The 23,681-nt window shown below is 33.5% G+C and overlaps 2 protein-coding genes across 4 annotated transcripts; one reads left to right on the top strand and one right to left on the bottom strand.

The window, feature by feature from the left end:
* Positions 1-1,739: 1,739 nt before the first annotated feature.
* LOC134237353 (DNA damage-regulated autophagy modulator protein 1-like) lies at positions 1,740-23,681 on the bottom strand. Its single transcript, XM_062719460.1, has 6 exons — positions 23,345-23,681; positions 23,161-23,228; positions 7,651-7,793; positions 7,175-7,352; positions 3,380-3,453; positions 1,740-2,855 (listed from the first exon to the last, which is right to left on the bottom strand). The coding sequence occupies exons 1-6, from the start codon at positions 23,467-23,469 to the stop codon at positions 2,667-2,669; spliced, it is 777 nt and encodes a 258-aa protein (XP_062575444.1). The 5' UTR covers positions 23,470-23,681; the 3' UTR covers positions 1,740-2,666.
* On the top strand, positions 8,485-21,579 carry LOC134237352 (uncharacterized). 3 transcript variants are annotated; one of them, XM_062719457.1, is made up of 7 exons: positions 8,485-8,927; positions 12,828-13,008; positions 14,032-14,117; positions 15,438-16,231; positions 16,399-16,538; positions 17,840-18,027; positions 18,993-21,579. In XM_062719457.1, exons 1-7 carry the CDS (start codon positions 8,762-8,764, stop codon positions 19,787-19,789), a joined length of 2,352 nt encoding a protein of 783 aa, XP_062575441.1. In that variant the 5' UTR covers positions 8,485-8,761; the 3' UTR covers positions 19,790-21,579. The 3 variants fall into 3 exon arrangements, with proteins under 3 accessions (XP_062575441.1, XP_062575442.1, XP_062575443.1); XM_062719458.1 differs by having other exon boundaries at positions 8,832-8,937; XM_062719459.1 differs by lacking the exon at positions 8,485-8,927 and having other exon boundaries at positions 12,935-13,012; positions 14,034-14,117.

Genomic DNA, 23,681 nt, shown 5'->3' with positions numbered 1-23,681 from the left:
TGAAACGCAATAATACCGCCACATCATATCAACTTTCTTTTTTAATAATTGTAAATGAACATTAATTCTCTGAACTAACTTCTAATGTGGAGCGATTATAACGCAAGGTGTGAGTGCTCTTTGCTGGGTTTTCCGTACTTGAGCGAATCGATAAATGAAAAGATCACAGAATAACACATTTTCTAACATGTTGCATTTTATGGGTTTTAGATTCAGGAATGTGTTTTATATATATACATGCAGACATTCTAATGGGATTTAGATGGTTATAAACTTTGAGGAATATATCATAATTCCTTTTATTTCTTTTTATGAGATGACCGAATTATTTACGAAATTTATAGAGTTCAGAGACTCGGGACAAACGTTACCATGATGTAAATAAATTTATAAATTCGGACATTGACAGCAAAATAATTGAAACGAATATATATTATTTAACTTCAATTTCTGATATCCAAAAGTATATTTAAATAGATAAAGAAAATACTTGACACATAGATTTTTTGATAATTATGTAATTGCCTCAATCGCAAAATTCAGCACTACAGTTCTGCTGAAAAAGGGTAAAAATAAACTGCGTTACAATTTGATTTTTGCAGATTCGATTTCTAAAAATTGCAAGGATTGGTAACATTTTTTTCTTCAAATTACTGGTTCTCTTAAACTAATTCACAACTTACAAAGAAAAAAACCCAACAATATCGTGTGATGCTGAATAAGTCAAAGTTTGCTGCTTATTAAAGTGAACCCAAAATCTTATCCACAAAGTTAAAACTTGACTTTTACGAGAAGCACTGACTTTTACAGTTGACTGTTTACTTGGATATTATTTAAACCTGTAGATCATCTAAGAGTAATTCGTAAACCGTAAAAAGTCAGAGCTTCTCGAAAAAGTCCACTAGTCGAAATGTATTTGAGACCTAACTAAGGGAGATAAACAATGTGTCTTCTTCTGCCATAGTTCCTTATTATTACGCAAGTAAAATTATATTTCATGGTGTATTACGCAGAATGTAAAAAGTTTTGTACTTCACGTAAGTTCCTTTAAAAGAAAAAAAAAGATACATAATCCCTATATTCATTTTAACTTCGGACGTCCAAAATAATAGAGATTCTTCAAAATATTTATTTTTTGTGTATGCATTTCTAACAAAATATAGATTTATTGTTGCGCTTTATATGTTGGATATTAGATTCAATTTTTTGTAAATTTCTTGTTGGCCGCCATATCAGGAGTCAACATGCTCATATTCCATTATTCAAACAACTTTAACTTTTTATACTGTTATTTGTGGTGGTATGAAGCATTTTTTTCTGAAAAATGTTAGGTCCTATTATATTTTTTTTTTCATAAAGATTTATCCCAAAATATTTCCGCTACACCCTGGTTAGAGAAAAAATTACAAGGTTGACCACCTAAGATGGCGGCCAAGGGAAATAACTCGGAGAGAAAATATGTCATATAAAAACTATCTACCATGAAATGAATTTAATTATCAAACCCTTAATATTGTAAATTCATGATGTGATCTATACCGCACAAAAATTCTTTGGATTTGAAATGATTGAATGATATAAGTTTTTAATAAATGTAGAAAAGGGGTATTTACGTTTGTTTGTTTATTTTTTCAGATTTTTTTTGGCGAAAAATTTTCACTAATATTCAGATAAATGTACCACAACTTTATAGAATACATGTAAAATTGTATTAAAAAATTCACAGCAATGAACACATATTGGGATAAAACCAGTTTTATTTTCACTTTTCGATATATAAAGTAATGAAAACAAAATAAATCGCGCACATACGTGCATTTGAACCAATAAAAAAGGGAACAAAATAATTCAGAAAACAGTACCAAATATACTTAGACATTTAGTTATACACTTGCATTGGTTTCATCGTTCCATTCTGTTCAGCTTTCCATTTTCCTTTATAAAATGGTTCCCCCTTTTATTTTTTTTTTCACATATAAAGTATATTAAAATACTAATTAAATAATTTTTAATACCGTTTACATGTAATGCCTTTAATTAACCATTTCAAAATAAAATATGAAAGACACAAAAATATTTTTACAGCAATGCATTGTTACAACCATGTTTTGGCTTGTGCTCACACTGTTTGTCAAATGATGATACTAATGCTTGCGCTGTTTCAATGCAATGCATTTATTTAATGGCTTATATAAATTAAAGTATATGTTGTTGGAAAAAAGGAATACATAGTGTAAATTTTCCCCACCAGATCTACATGTACATGAATGTCCAAAGTAAGTAAAAGTTGCCTCTGACAAAAAGCCAGACAATAATCAAAACATCATTGGTTACGAGAAAAAAATTGTATCGATAATTGTGAAAAAAAAACTTTACAGGGCAAATCAGTCAAATAAATTCAAGTGCTATACATTTTAATCAGTAATAAAAATTCTACAAGCATTAAAAAGTATTAAATACAATCCACCAGTTTAAAGTGAGATTCCTTAAAAAAATGAAATTCAAAATAAAACAAATCGATGATAAAACAAAAATGTCTGCATTATTCTTATAAAGGTCCAGACAAGAATATGTAAATCTTAAAAACAAGCCGCATGTAGATTCACATCCTTTGAATATGCGTAAGCAAATCTAATACTCTTCATCCGACCCCTGTTCTAGTCGTTCTATGTAATAAGTCGGGAGTCCTCGCTTAAGTCGTCGTACACGGGTTCATCGAGGTGTTGAACCCGTACCCGGGCCACGACATCTAACTTCATCTTGCTGAAATCCTTGACGTACGTAGTGAAGAAAAAGAGGAAAGCAATAGCCGTGATCCATTCGGATACTGAACTTATTATATGAGTGGTATATCCCTGGAAAAGAACATGTATGCTTGACTAATGCAAACGGCTCTCGTGAGTCTCTGTTAAGATTGTAGCTCAACTGCCTTACTGGTTTCGGATAGTGAAAAAGAAACGTTGTGCATTGAGTTGAAAGACTTTAATTTTAGTTTTATATAGGAAATCTCATAATGTTTTCTGAATTTCAAAGAAACTTTATCTTTAGTAAACCCTGATCACAACGTAAAAGTTGATTAAAATCAAACAGAGAAAATTTGGACAATGTACCATGCTTTTTAGTCCCTTGCAAATGAGATGGAGGGGATATAGTGTGTGTGAGGGGTGTGTCCTTCTGTGCGCAACGGAAGTGACGCAATTTGCATCAAAATTCTTGTTTAATGTACAGCTGCAGGACTGTAGCGTTATGGTACATGTATTATATATTTTTGTTTTTGACCATAACAAAATATATAAAACCATAACGCCACAGTCCTGCAGCTATGTTTTATGTTGCTTCGTTATTTTATGTCATTAGAATTTAAACGACTTAAACTTACACCGTCCGAGGGTTTCCAATGAAGCCTGTCCTTGGGATGACCTTGGTACCTGGAAATAGCAGCAAAGACTAAGCCTGAAACGAGAAAAGGGGTGTATCCTCATAAAGTACAAACGTATTTTTCTAAAGAACATGGGTTTACAATTTGGATATACTTTAGAATTATATTACTAATACTGTAGAAGTATAGTTTTTATGCGCTCGGATCGAAAGATCCGAGGCGTATATTATTTTTGTCCTGTCTGTCTGTCTGTTTATCTGTTTGTCTGCAAACTTTAACCTTCGTCATAACTTTTGAACCATGAATGATAGAGACTTCATATTTGATATGCCTATTCCACTAATTAAGCTCTTTCAAATGACACCAAGGTCAATGATCTTGTGGCCTTAACTGTGGCCTATATGCTAAAAATATTTTTTTTCTGCAAACTTTAACCTTCGCCATAACTATTGAATCATGAAAGATAGAGACTTCATATTTGGTATGCATACACCACTGATTAAGCTCTTTAAAAATGATCAATAACCTTGTGACCTTGACTGTGACCTATACAATAGAGATAGCTTTTTTGTTGGAAAACTTTGACCTTTGCCATAACTTTTGAACGAAGAAAGATAGAGACTTAATATTTGGCAGGCATACTTCACTAATTAGGCCTTTTCACATGACATCAAGGTCAATGACCTTGTGACCTTGACTGTGTCCTTTGTGCTAAAAATAGCTTTTTTGAACCTTCATAATAACTCTTGAACCATGAGAGATGGAGACTTCATGTTTGGTATGCAGACTTCACTAATCAAGTTCTTTCAAATGACATCAAGATCAATAACCTTGTGACCTTGACTTGACCTATATGCTATAAATGTGTTTTTTTTAACTCTGTTGCCGCCGGGCGCATTGAGTTTCACAAACACATCTTGTTTCCCCTTGGTATTAATTTACGCTATGTACGCGGTCATAAATTTTGCGCGGAAATTTGTTCCATTGAACTTAATATAAATATAAGGCATATAAGGAGAGTCTTAAGATATCCGCGTTATTTTCTACCAGCGAATTGAACAGAAATTGAGATTCCGCGGAAAAAAAAAACATAAGTAAGAAAAGAACATGTAAAGGTATTTTTTTTTATTTCATAAGTTGTTTCAAATAAAAATTAATTGTCTTCAAGAGGTCTGCTGAACATTTTAAAAGCATTTATTATGCATGTTAGTGTTGCGAGTATTCAGCGGATCTAACATCTAATTTTAATTAGATTGTGACAGTGTGACAAGTGGTTTTCAGTTGATAAAGTAAAACTGTTGCATCCTTATAAATGACAACCAAACAAGTGGCCAAAAAGGGGCCTTAGCCTATCTTGTCCTTTAGGTCTCTGGTTTTCCCTTTCAGTTCCATAAAAATAAAGGTAGTAGTCTTGATTTGTGACATAAATAGAAGTACTAGATATATTTAAATCATTTTCTGTGCAATTATTATGTAGACTTGTCAAACAGAGGCAAACTATACAACGATAAAAGGAATTTCCCACAGAAACAGAAAATGAGATATATCTCGCCGACAGTGATCCACGCTGGAGGACATTTCTCTCTCTGTAGCCACTCTGTCGTAATTAGGGTGAGATGCACTTTTACCTTTCATTTTTTGGTTTTTGTGTAAAGTGCTCATATATCATTATGCGGAACCAGATGCATAGTGAGTTCTTCCCTTTCAGCAGAATTAGAGCGTGTAATATTATCCGAACTTCTAATAATAATTATTTCTTTAGACTTATTTTCTATTTTTTTTTCTCATACAATATAAACTGGTATTAATGCTTATATTTGATGGTGTTTATGCAGTGAAAATTTTCCCTTCCTTAGCAAAGGGCACACGAACTTGAGGAAAAAATACGTCTTCCCCAATGAAAAGCGTATCAGGTTTGGAAAGTTGTTTATTTTCTGTAAGTCTACAACGTGTCTTTACTGAAACGCTTGAAATATGGAATAGATTCTCGCTTTTTTTGTTGTTCCATGACCTGAAGGTATCTCATGACCTTGACTCAAGGTCAAACATCAAAGGTCTTCACCTGACCTTTCACTCCAGGTCATTTTTAAGGGAGTCATATATCTTATAGGAGTCTTTTAACGCAGTGTTTAGCGCATTTGTTAAACAATTGCAGAGCAAGGTCATGATCCTTATGCCACGGATTTGACTCCTTTTGTGGGACATGGAAATCCACCCTTCGGATGAGACCATATAAACAGAGGTCCTGTGTTACAGTTGGATCTGCATAGAAAATACCTCTTAGGCTGTAAATAGTTATAAATTTGCTGCCATCAACCGGCATAAAACAAACATACCAACAAAAAGGGTAGTGCAAAGCGGAGCATCCTGTCACAAAGAGTAGAAATCATTGATACCAATGCAAATTACCTCACTTCTGTTTCGTTCAGCACTACATGTAACTCACCCACTCACAAACTTATACAGATCTGGGTTACTGTATCCCCTCCATCTCCATTGCAAGGGGATGACAAACAAACACAGGATTTTATAAGTAGAAACTGAGCCCACCTATAGTGATGTGATTGGTCATTAGGTAAGGTAAAAAAAAAAAACAAGTAATTTCCCAGAATGAATGTAAATGAAGTCTGTCTAGGGCCGAAGTAGACTCAGGCCCCTGATATATGGAAAAATACAAGATATGCAGTTGAACTTTGATATCTTAAACACTGATATCTTGAATACCATGGCTATGTCAAAGTGATTTGGAAGTCCCAACCCATTATTCTTTTAAAAAACATTTTACACTGGATATCTTGAATCCTTGGATATCTGTAAGTTTTTTAAGCTCAAGATAATGAGGTTTCATTGTATCTGAGAACAAAAAAAAAATATGGGTTCCTTTAATATTTTGTTTGCCTCTCTGACTGTCTGCGGTATTAGGTTTGCCTATACCCTTTACAAAAATGTAACAATGTTGACTCAAAGATATAGATTATGATATTCATGTGGACCAAGATCCGAACCATGGAGTTGTTAGGACACAGTCAAAAAAAATTTCCCCCTCACAATGGGCCATGTTGAGAGTTATGTGCATTCCACATAAATGTTTAAACATATATGTTTAAAATAGAAACTCCCTATATACATTGTAAAGTTAAAGATATTAGTTCCTGTATACTTCATAAAAATAACAATAGTGAGGTCAAGATAGAATGGACTATGAACTGTAGAAATTTATAAATGTAAGCATGTGCAAAGAACAAGGTTCACTTTTGCCTTATTTGGCCCTGTGAATTTCTGAAAAACTGAAACTGCAAAGTTTTAGTTAACAATGCATTAAATATCACTTAGATCTTTGGTGACTGCGTATCTATCAAAAATGACGTCATTTTCTGGCTAGTCAATGCATTATGACGTCACAAGTTTCATTTTTTAGATCAGAGAGTGCGCTCATATAATTTTTCTTCACTGAAAGTACTCAATTATACCTGTTTACCTAAAAATTCAAGAATATTGCAATTTCAAAAAGCCAGTTCTCCAAGACTTGGACTTTTAGGGGAATATTTTTAATAGGATATGAAAGCACCAAGTGTCTATTTTATTTTAATGCTTCAAATAGAAAATCAAGTGTTGATCAATTAATTGGTGTATCTACAGGGCCATTTTATGCATAAAGTGAACCGACTTCTTTTAGATACTTTTAAAATGTTCTTGATTCCTTGTGACATGATTTGAATCATATTAAAACCCCATAAGGAAGCTTGCATTTCGTTATAAATAAAATTTGAATTATAGAAAATAAAAATGTCTTACTCATTATGAAACCGATGAGTGATATTATGCTAATCACAAGGCGAATTCTACAGATACGTAGACCGTTGCAGACTGGATACATTTTATATGATATTGATGTTTGGAGAAACTCATAAACCACTCCAAAACCTAACACAAATGTCGCTCCTATAACATGAACAACCTCCACTGAGGTTTCCTGAAATAATACAAAAATTATATCTTAAGTTAAACACATTGTTTTCCTAAATTTCTGAAAGTATATTTTTTTATGCAAATTGTAAAACAAAGTCAAGAAATCTGTATCTTTATTAGTGGATTCAGAATTAATAAAATCAGTATATGGAAAATAAACATATTAAGTTTTTGAGTTTACAATGTGATGGCCCCTCAGCCCCTTTATCTTTTTTTTTTTAACACTGAAGCCAAGAAAAATGGTAGGTGGGAAAAAGTCCAATATTTATCAAAAATAATTCAAAATTAAAATTAATCCGTACCTGGAAATTTGCTACCAAACTTAGTCCTAGAACAGCCAATGATCCCCATACAATGGTGTGTTTATTGTAGCTCATAATGGAGGCATCTCCAAGTTGAACCATGCTTTGAACAAGCTTGTACCGTACATATATAGTGCAGATGGCTAAAGAAAAAAAAAATCATGGAATGTGTAAATCAAAATATTGACATTCTGTTCATGAAAGTTATGATATCTATTAGCATGATTACCATTAAAACATTTATTTAATCCATGCAGACTTGACCAAATCCTGGGAGTCCAAAGCCTTGAACTGGTAAAGTTGAAAGTGGGCATGTGAAAATTGCACACTTACAAGCCCAAAGAGCATGTAAATTCTGTGGCAGAATCAAGTTTAAGAATACTAATAACATTAAATATACTTTAAAGTATCTGATTTTTCATTTTAAAAGAAGGGCAAAAGAAAATTTTAGCGACAGTTTATTCTACCTCAATTCAAAAGGAACTTTTGCAAGGAGCCACAAAAAATGTACAGATTGAAAAAAATGTTAAGGGCAAGACAATAGATTGATAGAAATGGATTTCGGATCATTTCCTTGGCATAAAAAGGCAAAAAAAAAAAAAAAATCTTGGTAAAATTCTAGGCATTTCTATTTGTACGGGCTAGTGAAATTAGTTACAGGTGCCCAAAGGGCATGTACTGAAAAAGAGATTTGGAGAAGACTGTCCATGCGTTTACTTTTTCATTAAAAATTTTCAACAATCAATTGATTAAATACTGCAACAAATTATTTTCTTAAAAATACATTTAAAAACATTCAAGAATACACTGTTTCAAGTTCAAAATAATTTAAGGTGTTTCGCTTCTGACGAAATTGAATTCACCGCGCAACTCGAACTGCCGGAAATTGGTCTGAATGTCGTTATAATAAAGAATTCAATACGGCAGAGAATTAATAGTTTCTACAAATAATTATAATCATCATCCATAGAAAGTAACATAATAACGATTTTTTATGCCAGAAAACAAACATATAATAAGCATTTTACATTTCGCGGATGTGAACCGGATTACGATAATGTAAACAAAAAGCAGACGAGAAGTCAAGGTCTGCGCGGTAACTTTGGTTGAGATGGTGAAACCAAAGTACAGACGCCATGGGTTCGTCTCGAAAAAGCAGAAGGAGAGATATGATAAAGTATCTGCAGGGCAATTGACTCGATGGATTAGGGGAGCTATCCTTACAGACCACAATTACTCCGCCAGTGCAACCCCTGTCAGCGTTGATCACGATCACGGTTTGTACATGTAAAATACGTAATCTAAAAGACTCGTTTTCATATCTGCATCTAAATTACCATGATTACACATAGGTCTATTAAAAATATTAGAAATATTAAAGGGAGGTACATGAATTTGTTGATGTTCATTTTATATACCAGGTCTAATCTAAAGACTTTTTGAACTATGACTACGTGTAGCTATTTAAAAAAAAATTATAATAGTTAAAGATGTGCACCAAAAGAGAAGATATTGAATTTTTCTCAATATTTCATTGAAAAACAACATGACATAACTAAGACATTGAAAACTTGTTTTTATCAAGTATATAATTGAATTTTCAAAGATATATTTTGATAAAAACAAGTTTTCATCTGATCATGCTGATTGACAACAAAGTTTTAAAAATATAATTTTTTTTGGGGGGGGGGGGGTATTTTATTGAAAACCACATGGCCTATTGTAATCAAAGTGCAACATGGAAATTTGAATCATACTTGATAATAATAAATTTAACTATACATGATGTTATATGTGGATTTCAATAAAATATATATATACTAGGCCTAGCTGTTACAAAAAAAAAATTACATTTGCTGAATCAGATGTCTTACCTTACATGACAATACTAATCAAAGATAATTACTGTATTTTATTTTAATACACTGCACGTGATGAAAGATATACTCATTTGACCCACAGGCCTTTAGATCACTTAGAAAAAAAATTGAGGTGTTAAAAAAAAAATAAAGGTATGGAACTCTTTTCATAGGGTACCTACTTTCACCAATAAAATTCTTTTAAATTGAATGCTTTACAAATTTACTTTTTACCCATATCTATCCATATATAAACAATCTTCATTCCTTCAAATTTCATTCCGTAATTCCTTATACTTCTTAAGATATTATGAAATCAATTCCGAAATTGACCTAAATTTTTTTAATTGACATCAGCTTGCCAATGGGCCCAACACTAATTGTTACACGGGAACGACAGGACAAATTTTCTCCAAAGTCTATTCTAAACTCAATGAATATTTGCTCATTTGAATTTGAGATTTACATGATTTTTCTTTAATTGGATCATATGATCTTACTAAGTCACAAACAAAATGTTAGCGGTCTAATTGTTTTGAAAATAGAAATGTATATAATCATGATAATGCATTACGGGAAAAAATTGTTCAACCATATAGCTTCTTTTACATTCATAATCAAAATGGCGGTGTAGTTGTTGATGCAGATTTTAACTTATTAATACAGACTACTTAACCTTACAATCTGGAGTAAGAAATCAACTTTAAAATGTTGAAAGATCTTGCAAATGCTATGCAACTCTTCGCTGCACCTCATACACCGTCTGTTTACATGTGAATGACCAGGGGCCCAAGCAAATGTCGAGTAAAAGAAAGTAGATCATATTTTAGATTGATTTCAGAATATCTTGAGAAATATCGGTATATGGAAAAATATGTTGTATATCGGCACTATGAATTATTTTGAAAACTGGTTCTTGGAATTTAGTAAGTGTATCTAAACAGTCAACTAGTCAGGATGTGTTACAGTAGATAATAAAGAATGTGTAATGGTGATAATTTTTATTCATTATTCATAGAATTGCCAAATTTGAATATACTGGAAAGAGAGGAGGTGGTGGATGGGGAAGAAGTGACTACATCTGAGGATTGGAAGGAGGGGAGGAGAGTAGTAGAACTTGGAGTGTTAGCTGAGGGCTTGCGGGGATGTTGTAAATGTGGCTTACCATTGCAACTTTCACACACTATTTCTGTGTTGACATATGGTTTAGCTTCTTTGTTAAAGGTATGAACTCACCAATTTTTGCACAGTTTGTATAAAAACAACCTTGAAAGGTTTTTCCTTGAATTTTTCTCCATATAAAACAGGCAGTATTCCATATATCCATATTTTTAGTTTTGAAAGATGTTACATTTTTTTCTTTGAAGTAATTTGAAGTAATGCATATTTAAATTCTTTTTTCCCAAGCATTTGATTTCATTAATGGTGAATGAATTTAGAACAGTGACCTGTAATTAGGGATTCATTGATTTTACATTAACATTTCAGGTCTGTTGCAGCAATACAAAGTGTAATCATATTAACCATGTAAAATCGGGGAAAAAACATGGAAGAGTGTGGGATGTAAATACAAAGCTATCAGCAGGTAAGAAGTTTAACGTACACATCCCCTACATCAGTTACATGTATATTTATTATTGTCAAGTCACAAGAGCCTGATTGAGTTTTACCTGTCTATTCCAATATAAGCAAGTTTGTTGTCCCCCTCAACAGCAACTTGGACGCACCTTGAGAAATTGTTGCTGTCTTGGGGGACAATAAACTTGCTTTTGTCCTCATAGCCAGTAAATAGGTATATGTATCTATAAATTGATATAATCAGTGGCGGATTTAAGGGGGGGCACACCCGGCGCGCACCCCCCCTGAAATTGTCAAAGTTAGCATAAAACATAGTTTTGTCGAGGAAATGTTTCTGATGTCTACTTGGTAGACCTCATTTTTACCCTACAAAACCTCTAGACTCCAAGAGCTTCGGGGGGCTTCGCCCCCTTGGCCCCCACCAGGGCTTTGCCTCAAGGCGGCCCCCAGACCCCCTGCCTGAATCTGGCGCCCAACCCGCCAGGGTTCGACACTAACATTTTTCGGCGTTGGTCTAGCCGGACTAGTGTATCTTTAATTTTATTAGTCCACAGGCAATTTTATGAGTCCGTCAAAAATATAATTAAACAATAGAATTTACATTTCAAGGTACTTTTTATACTTTTTTTGTAATAAACAAAGCATGCGTTTACATGAAATGTTTTATACCAATATTTGTTGAAATTGCCTGATCAGGAACTAGGATCGTGTTCCCAATCTCATTATTCTCTATAAATGATTACGACATCCAAATGCCCGACATCTTTCTTTATGAGTCATGATAAATCATAATCCCTAAAATGTTTAATTTCATTCCAATGAGTCCTAAAATTAAGTGCCGAATTGACTCAGAATTACATAACTTTCCGCCAAGATGCAAGAAAGCTAAAAATACATACGGGTTTTCCAGTGAAAGTTGTCGAGAACTTCGGTAATTTTTTCCCCCAGAAAACTTTATTAGTCCATTCGGACTAATACGCCACAACTTTTATTAGTCCAAATGAAAATGTATTAGTCTGAGACTTATTAGTCTGAGACTAACGGACTAACGTTAATGTCGAACCCTGCCCGTCTAACTTCAATTCCTGGATCCGCCCCTGATAATGTTTAATTCAGAATAAAAACTTGATGAGAAGGCAAGCTATTTTTAACTTATTGAAGCCAGAGGCTCATTTCAGCTTTCTGATCTTTTTCCATTTATCTGTCTGTCAACTTTTCAAAATATGCTTTAAAGGAGAGGGAAGTGGGTACTGGTATACTGTTTTACTCTTGTGTTTTACCACACAGTCACACCTTGTTTTGGCAATATGCCATATGATGGAATTCACTTTTATAGAAATCCAATGTCTGCTTCCTATTTATCCATGTGTCTGCCTGTATATTCACAAAAGAACCTATATTCACATCATAGAAAGGGTATAACAAGTTAGAATGGGACTTTTTTTGATTTGTTCTCTAAACCATTTGACTATTCAGATGGAAAAAATTCTCTGTAGAACAGCAAAGCCTTATTACTGTATTAATCATATTGATATTGAATCATCCTAATGTAGATCATTTCAAGTTTTGTTGCCATTACCCCTAGGGGTTTAGTTTGTTAAAAGTATGGGTTCTATTTTTAATTTCTGGTAATAAAGAGAGAAAATAAAGGAGACTAAGATGAGTGTTGTATTTCACAAGCTTCTTGTTTAAAGTGATTAGATTGATTTCTTTTTTACATTTATGAATTTGTATTTACAGCAATTGTACATGTTGGTATTGGTGCAACACAAGTCAACAGTCTCCTTTCTGAGCTGAATATACCACCTGTAAGCCATGCCATGCTGGACAAAAGACAGAAAGAGATAGGCAGAGCTGTTGAAGATATTGCTGCAGAGTCTATGTCTGATGCTTTGCAGAAGGAACTGGAAATGATGAATGAGTGTGTAAACAATATAAATTCAGTTTAAATCTCACTATTTAGCTCAAATGAGCCAAAGGCGCAATAGAGCTTTTCTGATCAGATCAATGGGTGTCTAGCATACATGTGTAGTGGTCATATGGTATAACCTGTGTTGGTTAAGTCACAATTACTAACATGTATGTCACAAACATAACAACCCATTTAATTTTACATATAAGATACATGTATGTACTAATTGCATGCATCTTTGAAGGAAAAATTGTCTTATTTTCTTTACTTATTGATGGAGAATTAAATTATAAGGAATTAACTTCATAGTTATCCAAGTTATAATAGTGTAACCTGCTTTGAAATGAAAGCCTCGCTGTATAGAAAGCCAAAACTGGCACAACCCAGGATATACAGTATAACTTGGGTAGCTATTAAATTCATTCCTAGAATGAATTAAAAAAGGAAAATTTGATTGAAGAAAAAAAATTGAAGAGTGACAGAGACACAGTCTAATCAAAATTAGATGTTAGATCTGCTCGCATAATTGCTACACTAGCATCTAACAACATCCTATAGAGGGTCACTCAGAGTTCAAATTCGGAACAACCCTAGACTTATTTTCTTCAATTGCGTCAACAAATAAACAATGATTTTGCAAGAGACAATTTGATTGGTTGATTAGAATTTGACCTCTGACGTGACCCTCAATGAGATGTTGTTAGATGTTTGTGTAGCGAGTATGCAAGTGGATCTAACAAATAATTTTAATTAGATTGGACAGAGACAGTGACTTCCTAGAGTATTGTGGCCCAAGCCCCAAGAGCCTCGTGTTTTAGTTTTGATCCCCAAATGAAAATCATAGGGAATACCTAATAATAATTGATAGTGATCAAGTTAATAGAATCTGATATACTGATAAATATAAGGTTTAGTCATGTACAGTATAATTTGTGTTGATAAATATGCAGAATGTTATGCACATTAGGGGGTGTTCTAAAGGAGACAGGTTCACAGTTAATAACTGATGTCTGTTATTTAACTATTTTTCAGAGAGATGAACGAAAATGGACTAGTTGTTGCTGTAGATGCTGGATGGCAAAAACGGGGTAGCGGAAAGACATATGATAGTTTATCAGGTAAAAATACTGTAAAAGCACAAATTTTGTTTATTCCGTTAACAAAATTCCAACAAAATTAAATCCCACACGAAATTTTATATGACTATATATTGAATAGGGCTTTAAAAAAAATATGTTTGTTTCCTGTAACATTCCAAAAAAATTAAGGGTCGGTAGGTCGGGATTTTTTTTTTCTTATGAATTGTCAAACATTGTCAAACATCCCTGGACTCAATATACCAGGTGTCATATTTACAGTGGACACCCAACATGGCATCCAAAATGGCTGCCTAGCGGCGGAAAACGATCTTCAGAAAGTTGTAGGGGGAAATTGTTGTTATAATAATGATTACTCTTTATAACTAATCAAACTTAAATGTAAACTAGGTTGACATATTTTATGTCTCAAGTTAAGCTACAAGCTAATTTTCTTTTTTTAATAAATGGAATCAGCTGATTGATCAAACGAAGTTTTGCCATTTGTCAGAAAAAAAATTCACCCGGGGGGTAATTTGAATGGGTCGGTCGGGTTACAGGAAACAAACATATTTTTTTTAGACCTAGGGTTAGTTTTAAAACAACGACGAGATTATTTTTGATGTCAAAACAACAAAATTTTATGCCCACGAAACAGATGCAATAAATTTAGAAAGACACATATCTCAAAGTTCAACTGTCCATATAAATTGTAAAATATTCTTCTAAAGAACAGCCATGAATAGTTATGTTGCTCATGCAGGTAAAGCATATTCAGTTTTGTTCGAAATATGGACCCAAGGTGGGATGATGGAGCCAAAAAAGGATATAATGTTTACACGAGAAAAATCATTAAGAGTCATAATGAGTCAAATCAAAATATTAAAATATTAGGTGATTTTACACAGTTAGCGTATTCGCTAATCGCTCTATGGCACGCAACCAATTTTTAACGACACTTATTAGAAACATTATTTACCAAAGCATTGTCAATACTTAGAACACTAACTTCAAAGAAGTAGGAATTTGGTCCCTATTGCATCCTGCAAACACGTTTTATAGCAACTGTTTACTTTTTTAAAGTTGAACGATTTGCATTAATTATACAGCACCCCTCATGAAAAATAAATATTTGACCTAATTATGCTATAGTGCACTGGACGCACAGGTTCATTGCTGACTAAAGGGGTTAAAGGTTATTACCAAATGCATACATGTAACATCAGTGATCGAATTTGATTTTCCTTGCCAAAGTATTAAGACATACATTTTATTAAGTTAAGAAATGCATGAAAAATGCTTTAATAAAAACAACGAATACATCTATAAGTTATACAGTTTTTCTAATTTGTAATTTTTCAGGTCATTGTTCCATGGTTGGTCCTCTCTCCGACAAAGTATTGTCATACTCTCTGAGGTCTAAGAATTGCAGAGTATGCAGTGTAGCTGAATCAACCAACAAGAATCCAGCAGCCCATGAGTGCTCAAAGAATTGGGAGGGTAGTTCAAAGGCCATGGAGGCAGATATGGTTATTGAGATGGTCCAAGATCTACAGAAAAGTAAAGGAATAACCATTGATGGAATCATTGGAGATGAGGACTCTACCACTATTGCAAGACTGAAAGCTAATGTCAATGCTGATATTAAGAAGTTGTCTGATAAAAATCATCTAAAGAAACTGTTTACAAACTCTTTGTTTACCTTGAAGAAAAAACATTCATCTCTAACTTTGTCTGTGATAAAGTACATTCAGAAATGCTTCAGTTACTCCATAGCACAGGGAAAAGGAAATGCTTCTCAAATCAAAGAAGACCTTTCATCAATTCCATTACACATATTTGGAGATCACCAACACTGCTCCTCAAGGTGGTGCAACTTCATTAACAACCCTAACCTGAGGTACAAGTCACTTCCACATGGAAAACCCCTGAAAGATAGGTTCCTTCAGGATGATCTGAAAGAAGTCTTCAGTTCATATGCAAGTCATTCTGATCGTCTTTCATGCTTAGGAAGCACACAGTCCAATGAGAGTTTTCACAGAATGGTGTCTGCAAAAGCCCCAAAGACCCATCATTACAGCTCTTCTTCAAGCCTCAGATATAGAGTTGCTGCATGTGTAGCCCAGAAAAATGTTGGACACAGATATCTTGTAAAGGTTTGTAAATTTTTATTTTTTCATGCTTATTGTGTCATATCTGAGTTGAACCACTCAAGTTATCTCTTACATTTGAAAATTCTGCAAATTTTAATCAAAAGCAGATTGTATTGTATATGTATGTACATTGTAGTTGTACATAATAGATTCTTTTATCCTTATTAAAGGTTAACAAGAAATTGGGCCTCTCTCCTGGCTACTATACTCGACGACAGTGCATTCTGAGGGATTTGCAAAGAAAGCGACAGAAGGCCATTTCAGTGACACAGAAATTTAAAAGGAGAAGGAGAGAATTGAAAGCCAGGAAGTACGTACTAGTATACTTTGATTGTCATTTGTCAGGTGTAAAAAACCTTTTGTCAACCTCAAAAATGAAAATAAACCAAGAACAAGTGAATGATGATAAGTATGAATTTAAGTGGGAATTAATATCTTGCATGTTACTAAGATTTGTTTTCTGAATCACCAAAGATTTACGGTATGCTTGTTATAAATAGCATGGTTTGATAAATATTTTTTTCAAAGAAGGGAGGGCATATTGCTTTGCTGCAATCTTAAAATAAAAATTTTACCTACCTACATACCCAGTTTTTTAGCTCACCTTAGCGGAAAGCTCAAGTGAGCTTTACTGATAAAAATGTATCTGTTGTCATTAACTTTTCACATTTCCATCTTCCTCTCAAGAACAACTAGGCCAATTTCAACCAAACTTGCTACAAAGTTAGTATCCACTGGGCCAGGTAAGATGAAACTCATATGGAATCATCTTCAGGTAGTGTAGATTCAAATTTGTTCAAATCTTGACCCTGGGGGATAGGGTGGGACCACATAGCCAATCAAAGTTTTACACAGGAATATATAGAGAATTTGAAATCTTTAAAAATCTTCTCAAGGACTGCAAAGCCATGATAAGTGATATTGAAATGAAATCATCCTCAGGTAGTGTAGATTCTAGATTGTTTAAATCATGACCCCCAGGGATAGGGTGGGGCCACAATTGCATTTTACAGTACAATATATTTTTTAAAAAATTCTCAAGAATAGCAAAGCTATGATTGGTGATATTAATATGGAAGCATCCTCAGGTAAAGTAGAATTAATTTTTTTTTTCAAATCATACATGGTGGATCAAAGTTTTACATAGGAAAATAAAGGGAAAAAATCCCCCCCCCCCCCCCCCCCCCCCCGAAAAAAAAGAGAAGCTATGTTTAGTCATATGGAAATGTAAACATCCTCATGTATTGAAGATTTAAATTTGTTTAAATCCTGATCCTTTGTGGTAGGGAGGGAAACAGTGGGGAATCAAATTCAAATTATTACTAAGTAATATATACGAACAAAATGTTAAAAAAGTTATATGCTGTATTGATATGGAGGCATTCTTAAGTAGTGATAAAATTTAAGCCCCCCCTTCAGTAAATTACATGTACCATAACTTTTCTATTCTGGTCTACTTTGTGCTCTTTCCTTGCCGATGTGCTCAGGATTTTCATTTATTTACAACTCCTAATTTATTAGCTGTACATTAGGTGATTGTTTATTTTGCTAGGCCTTTTGTAAGACCTCAGTTTAGAATCATTTGTTTTACAGTATACATCTTCTTTACAGAATTCAAAGTATTTCTACAAAAGAAACAAGGGAAGGCATCAGTTATTTAACAGGATGTGATCTCCAGCAGGCCTCTGACATCGTTGAAATTCCAGCTCCAAAAACAATTCCAAAGTATGATCATCTCCCTTCAAGTCAGCTGTTAAATGCTGAAGAGATCTATTTTGATTTGGAAACTACTGGACTCGGTAAGAACCTAGATTTAAATGTTAAGTCAATGCTGATGGTTATGGCCCTCTTCCGGTATTTCTTTTGTATGCATTTTGAAGGAATAATACTAAAGTTATCATAGAAAACGAATAGAAATGGAGACTCTTGCATAATTCCGGTATTGGTACAAGTAGTTGAGCATGTTTTATATCTTTCAAAACTTTACCCTTCCTTCTGAGGACACTGATTAAAAAGAAATTGCATATTCTGAAAGAATTCAAGCATCTTTGAAGGAGTTAAGTCTTGGGGAAGAGGGTTACTATTATTATAATGTTTCAAAATTTTTTAAATCATGCATACTGTAAACGGATTACATTTGGCTGTGTATTCTAATAGCGGATTTGGCGAAACGCAGCAACCGCTAAATCAAGTACAACGCTAAATGTCTTGCACATATACACATAAAGAAGAAAATGAAGAAATGCGCTAAATCAAATCTACGCTTACTTATTCAAAAGTCAATTTCTGCCAAATATCATACATGCTAAATATAATACATTTACAATATATCAATTTTTGTATGTATTTTTTTTAATGCTTTTAATTTTAAAAACTTGAATTTACTTAAGGAATGAATTAAATAGCAACCCAAATTATACTGTATTACCTGGGTTGGGGCAGTTTACGCTTTCTAAACCTCAAAGTGGTTTATAAAAAAGCGTAAACTGCTCCAACCCAGGTTGTAGCAGTATAATTTGGGTTGCCATTTAATTCACTCCTTATGATTTAATTTTCAATCATCAAGAATATAAAACAAGACAAATTTTCTCTTTATAACGCCTTCAAATAGTTCATATTTTAAACGTAACGTCAAGCGGATTGATACAATTTGATGTAAGTCATTGTGACGTAAGCAAACCAGATTATACAATTTAGATTAATTTTTTATCCAATCAAATGATGCGTTACAATCAAAATTAAATTATTTGTTTTTTATTTTTAGCAAGGGATTCTCATATTGTGCAGTTGTCTGCAGTTAGAAATGATGAGGTTTTCAACAAATACATCATTCCAGAAAAACCAATGTCCTCAAAAGCTACAGAAATTACTGGAATAAAAGTAGTCAACAATAAAATGTACCACAATGATGAGGAAGTTGAGACAGTCAGCATTAAGGATGCACTGATCCAGTTTATCGACTTCATGAAGAAATCGGAGTCAGATGCTGTTCTAGTTGGACACAACTCCAAAGTGTTTGACCTTCCTGTGCTGTTCAACATTTTGAGTAAATTAAACATTTTGGAGGCATTCTCATCTGCAGTCATTGGTTTCATTGATACCTTACCTCTTTTCAAAATTTCGCATCCAAACCTTTCATCATACTCACAGTTACACCTCTTCGAAGAAATTCTACAAGACAAATACAGTGCGCATGACTCATTACAGGATGTCTTAGCCTTGAAGAGATTGTTGGACCATACAGGACCTTCCCCTGAAGTCAAACTTGCTGCATCTTTCACTTCAAACTCTGCCTTTGCCATATTCCATCACAAGAGCACAACAAAAAGTCTAATGAGCACACTAAAGCCTTTATTGGACCAAAAGGTGATTTCGAATGGAATGGGAAATAAGATTGCCAGCAGTGGACTCTCCTTATCACACTTACAACTGGCTTATCGCAGAAATGGTAGGGAGGGAGTACAGGATGTGCTGACAGAGATAACAGATAACAGTGTGCGTGTGACAAAATCTAGAAAAATCATTGATTCTGTTGCAGATTTTCTCAGATCTGAGCAGTAACGCAGTTGTATGATGTTCTTTGTATGTAACTATGTTATTGTTTGTTTGGTTGTTTGTTTGTTTGTTTGTTTGATTTCTGTGAGCCAGTGCTCACTAGTAATACCCTCACTCTGATGTGAATATGGACAGACAGGAATAAACAAAGTTAATTGACAATGGATTCGTACAAAAATGAATCCAACCATATTTCATGTCTAAAAAATTTCAAGCATCTGTGATGAGTAGTTGTGGAGAAAACTGTGACAAAAATTTATTATTTGTGGTACAGACAGATGCACAGATAAACAGGAAGTTGACATCAGATTCGTCTAAAACCAATTCCAACGGTGATGAGTAGTTGTGGAGAAAACTGTGACAAAAATTTGTTATTTGTGGTACAGACAGATGCACAGATAAACAGGAAGTTGACATCAGATTCGTCTAAAACCAATTCCAACGGTGATGAGTAGTTGTGGAGAAAACTGTGACAAAAATTTATTATTTGTGGTACAGACAGATGCACAGATAAACAGGAAGTTGACATCAGATTCGTCTAAAACCAATTCCAACTGTGATGAGTAGTTGTGGAGAAAACTGTGACAAAAATTTGTTATTTGTGGTACAGACAGATGCACAGATAAACAGGAAGTTGACATCAGATTCGTCTAAAACCAATTCCAACGGTGATGAGTAGTTGTGGAGAAAACTGTGACAAAAATTTATTATTTGTGGTACAGACAGATGCACAGATAAACAGGAAGTTGACATCAGATTCGTCTAAAACCAATTCCAACTGTGATGAGTAGTTGTGGAGAAAACTGTGACAAAAATTTGTTATTTGTGGTACAGACAGATGCACAGATAAACAGGAAGTTGACATCAGATTCGTCTAAAACCAATTCCAACTGTGATGAGTAGTTGTGGAGAAAACTGTGACAAAAATTTATTATTTGTGGTACAGACAGATGCACAGATAAACAGGAAGTTGACATCAGATTCGTCTAAAACCAATTCCAACTGTGATGAGTAGTTGTGGAGAAAACTGTGACAAAAATTTACTATTTGTGGTACAGACAGATGCACAGATAATCAGGAATTTGACATCAGATTCGTCTAAAACCAATTCCAAATGTGATGAGTAGTTTTGGAGAAAACTGTGACAAAAATTTACTATTTGTGGTACAGACAAATGCACAGATAATCAGGAAGTTGACATCAGATTCGTCTAAAACCAATTCCAACATACGGCATGGCTAAAGAAAGAGTGTGCTAAAACTTAAAGCATCTGTGATGAGCAATTGAGCATGATGAGTGATTGCTGAGAAAAATTGGACAAAAATTTGTTACTGACAGAAAGACACACAAGTGTAGAAAGAAAAACAGTATAAACCCTGTGCTTCAGAGCAGGGGTATAATTATGCCATGAACTATTGTTTTTTTCAATGTTTATTGTTATAGGTAGTTTGTAGTTGAACAAAACATTTTCTTTCCATTCAAAATAAATCCTTATTTAGAAATTGACAACAATTTATTTTCATTACCCATATTTTGAGCATACATGAAAAATTAAAAGGTGTTCATTGATATTTATTGAAGAAGACTATGTGCATATTAAATTGAAACATGCACAAATGAATATGAAAAGACATTCTGTAAATGTTTAATATTGTGTATGACCTATACTTGGCAGTAATCTATTTTTCAACAATCGGGCTAGGTTTGATTTCTAGCAAAATTTTTATTGTGTACTTATAAATACGCAGGTCATAAAGTTAGCGATGTTCTTGAAATAGCAACAGCAGTTTTCTGTCAAAGGCACAAAAAATCTAATGTTTGCAGTATATAAAAATGTTTTATGTTACTTGTAAAGGTAACAATTTGATAGATCTCTATCACAAGGAAACATGGATCTGAATAAAGTTAAATAGTTGATCATTTTTCATCTTGAATAAAGAACATTTTGTTTGATACAATGAAATCAAGAGAGATTTACATTGCATGACGCAAATTAAACTAGCTGTTATTGGTACAACTAGTAGTTCAAAACATTCATTTAGTCTTTTTTTTTTATTCCCTTCATTTTCAATAACTGGAATTTTGCTGTGAAACGTTTATAGTGAAATGATTACTATGTGGTGGTTTTTAGCTCACCTGACACGGAAGCCCGAGTGAGCTTTTCTGATCAAAGATTGTCTGGCAATCGGTCTTTTGTCTGGGGTGTGTAAAGTTTGATATATTTTATTTCTTTGAAAGACCAACTGGCCCAATTTCAATTAAGGGGATTTAACTTTGTTCATAGGAAGTGTCTCGCCCTCTTGAAGTGGGGGGTAATTAAGAATTTTGGTGGCATTATTCAAAAATCTTCTGAAGAACCACTGAAGAAAAGATGACATTTACGTGAAATTTAGCTTCATTACATACCCTATATTCAATAATTCCTGGGGGAAGGATGGGCCACAAGTGGAGCAAAGTATGCATAGAAAAATATTTGAAATGTCTGTAAAATTCTCTCAACTCAGAACAGGCAAAGCCATGATTAGTCAAACTATTAAAGAATTATCCTCAGGTAATGTGAGTGGGCATGAAAATAGATATTAACCCCCACCCCCCCACCCACCCTCCCCTCTTTCCCCTAAGTCTTAAATAGTCCCCCAAAAAATGAAATGTCCCTTTTCTTTTAAAGAAAAAGATTGAGTTTCAATACACTTATTCATTTAGGCAAATAGAAAATCCCCCAAAATCATGGAAGAGGCAAACAGAATCAATCCGAATTTCCTCTGGTCAAAATTTGAGAAAAATGGGTCAGAGGAAATTCAAGTTAAAATATCTTTAAAAGTAACTCATATTGATATACAATTTTTTACACCATTTGAAAGCACTTCATCTAAGTAACAAATATATAGAAAAAAAAATACTTGTTAATTATTTCTAATTTATTTTCCAAGCTCATTTTATAAGCCCTGTGAAAGGGAAAAAAGGCATTTTTTTGTATGAGGGTGTGTGCTTTTTGATAAGAATTAAATTTTATCTTCTATCAATTATCATTATTATTTTATCAATATTTATATTCCCTATGACTACTTTTAAAAGATAGCAAAAGGTTGGAATGATTTGAAAACATTTCATAGTTTAAAATAAATATTAAATATGTTGGACACAAATTTGGTCTTTTTCTTTACTAAAATGAGAGAATTACCTCCCTTTGTCAGGAACACCTATAGCTTGAAAATTAAATCATATTCATATGCATTTTTCTGGCTTAAAATAATTTATTATGTTTATTCTTACAATTAAAAAAGAAGAAAATCATTTTCAATTATTTTTAATGTCAGAAGCCAAACACCTTAAAAACATACACGAACATAAAATTAATGCTTTTTGTTGCATTTTACCTATAGCGGATGATATATTCAAAAGTTGACCAAATACACAACTTTCAGGGATTCTTGTTCCCGTGTCACTGAAATAAAGAAGGTTTAAATTTGCAATAAGCAGGACATCCCACGTTTACATCCTGTATAAATTAACATGATAAATATTGCAGGTTCACAATACTGTTAAGTTGAAGAACACTACCTTATATATGGAAAGTAAGGATTGACATCTTTTCGAAGAACAGCAAACACATAAGCTGTAATGAAAGCTACAATAGGCACAATGACTGTTATCAAGGGGAGAAATGCTAGCCCTTGACACACCATGGCTATCCACAACCTGTCCCACCAGTAGCTGATCGTTAATGAACTGTGACCTCAAAACTTTCCTATGTTGGCACTGGCGGCAATCATTCACTTCACTACGACCAACATAAATGATATTTTTGAGAAATGCACATACTGTTGTGGACTCTTAGATAAATCTCGAATATTACGTTGTAATAAATCACGAGATCAAAATGAAAGTAGACCTTGTC

This window comes from Saccostrea cucullata, unplaced genomic scaffold (genome assembly GCF_032062105.1).
Source record: "Saccostrea cucullata isolate Sc308-1 unplaced genomic scaffold, CSIRO_AGI_Scuc_v1 ctg235, whole genome shotgun sequence".
Lineage (NCBI taxonomy): Eukaryota > Metazoa > Mollusca > Bivalvia > Ostreida > Ostreidae > Saccostrea > Saccostrea cuccullata.
The sequence above is the reverse complement of the archived record's forward strand: the minus strand, read 5'-3'. Positions and strand labels throughout refer to the sequence as shown.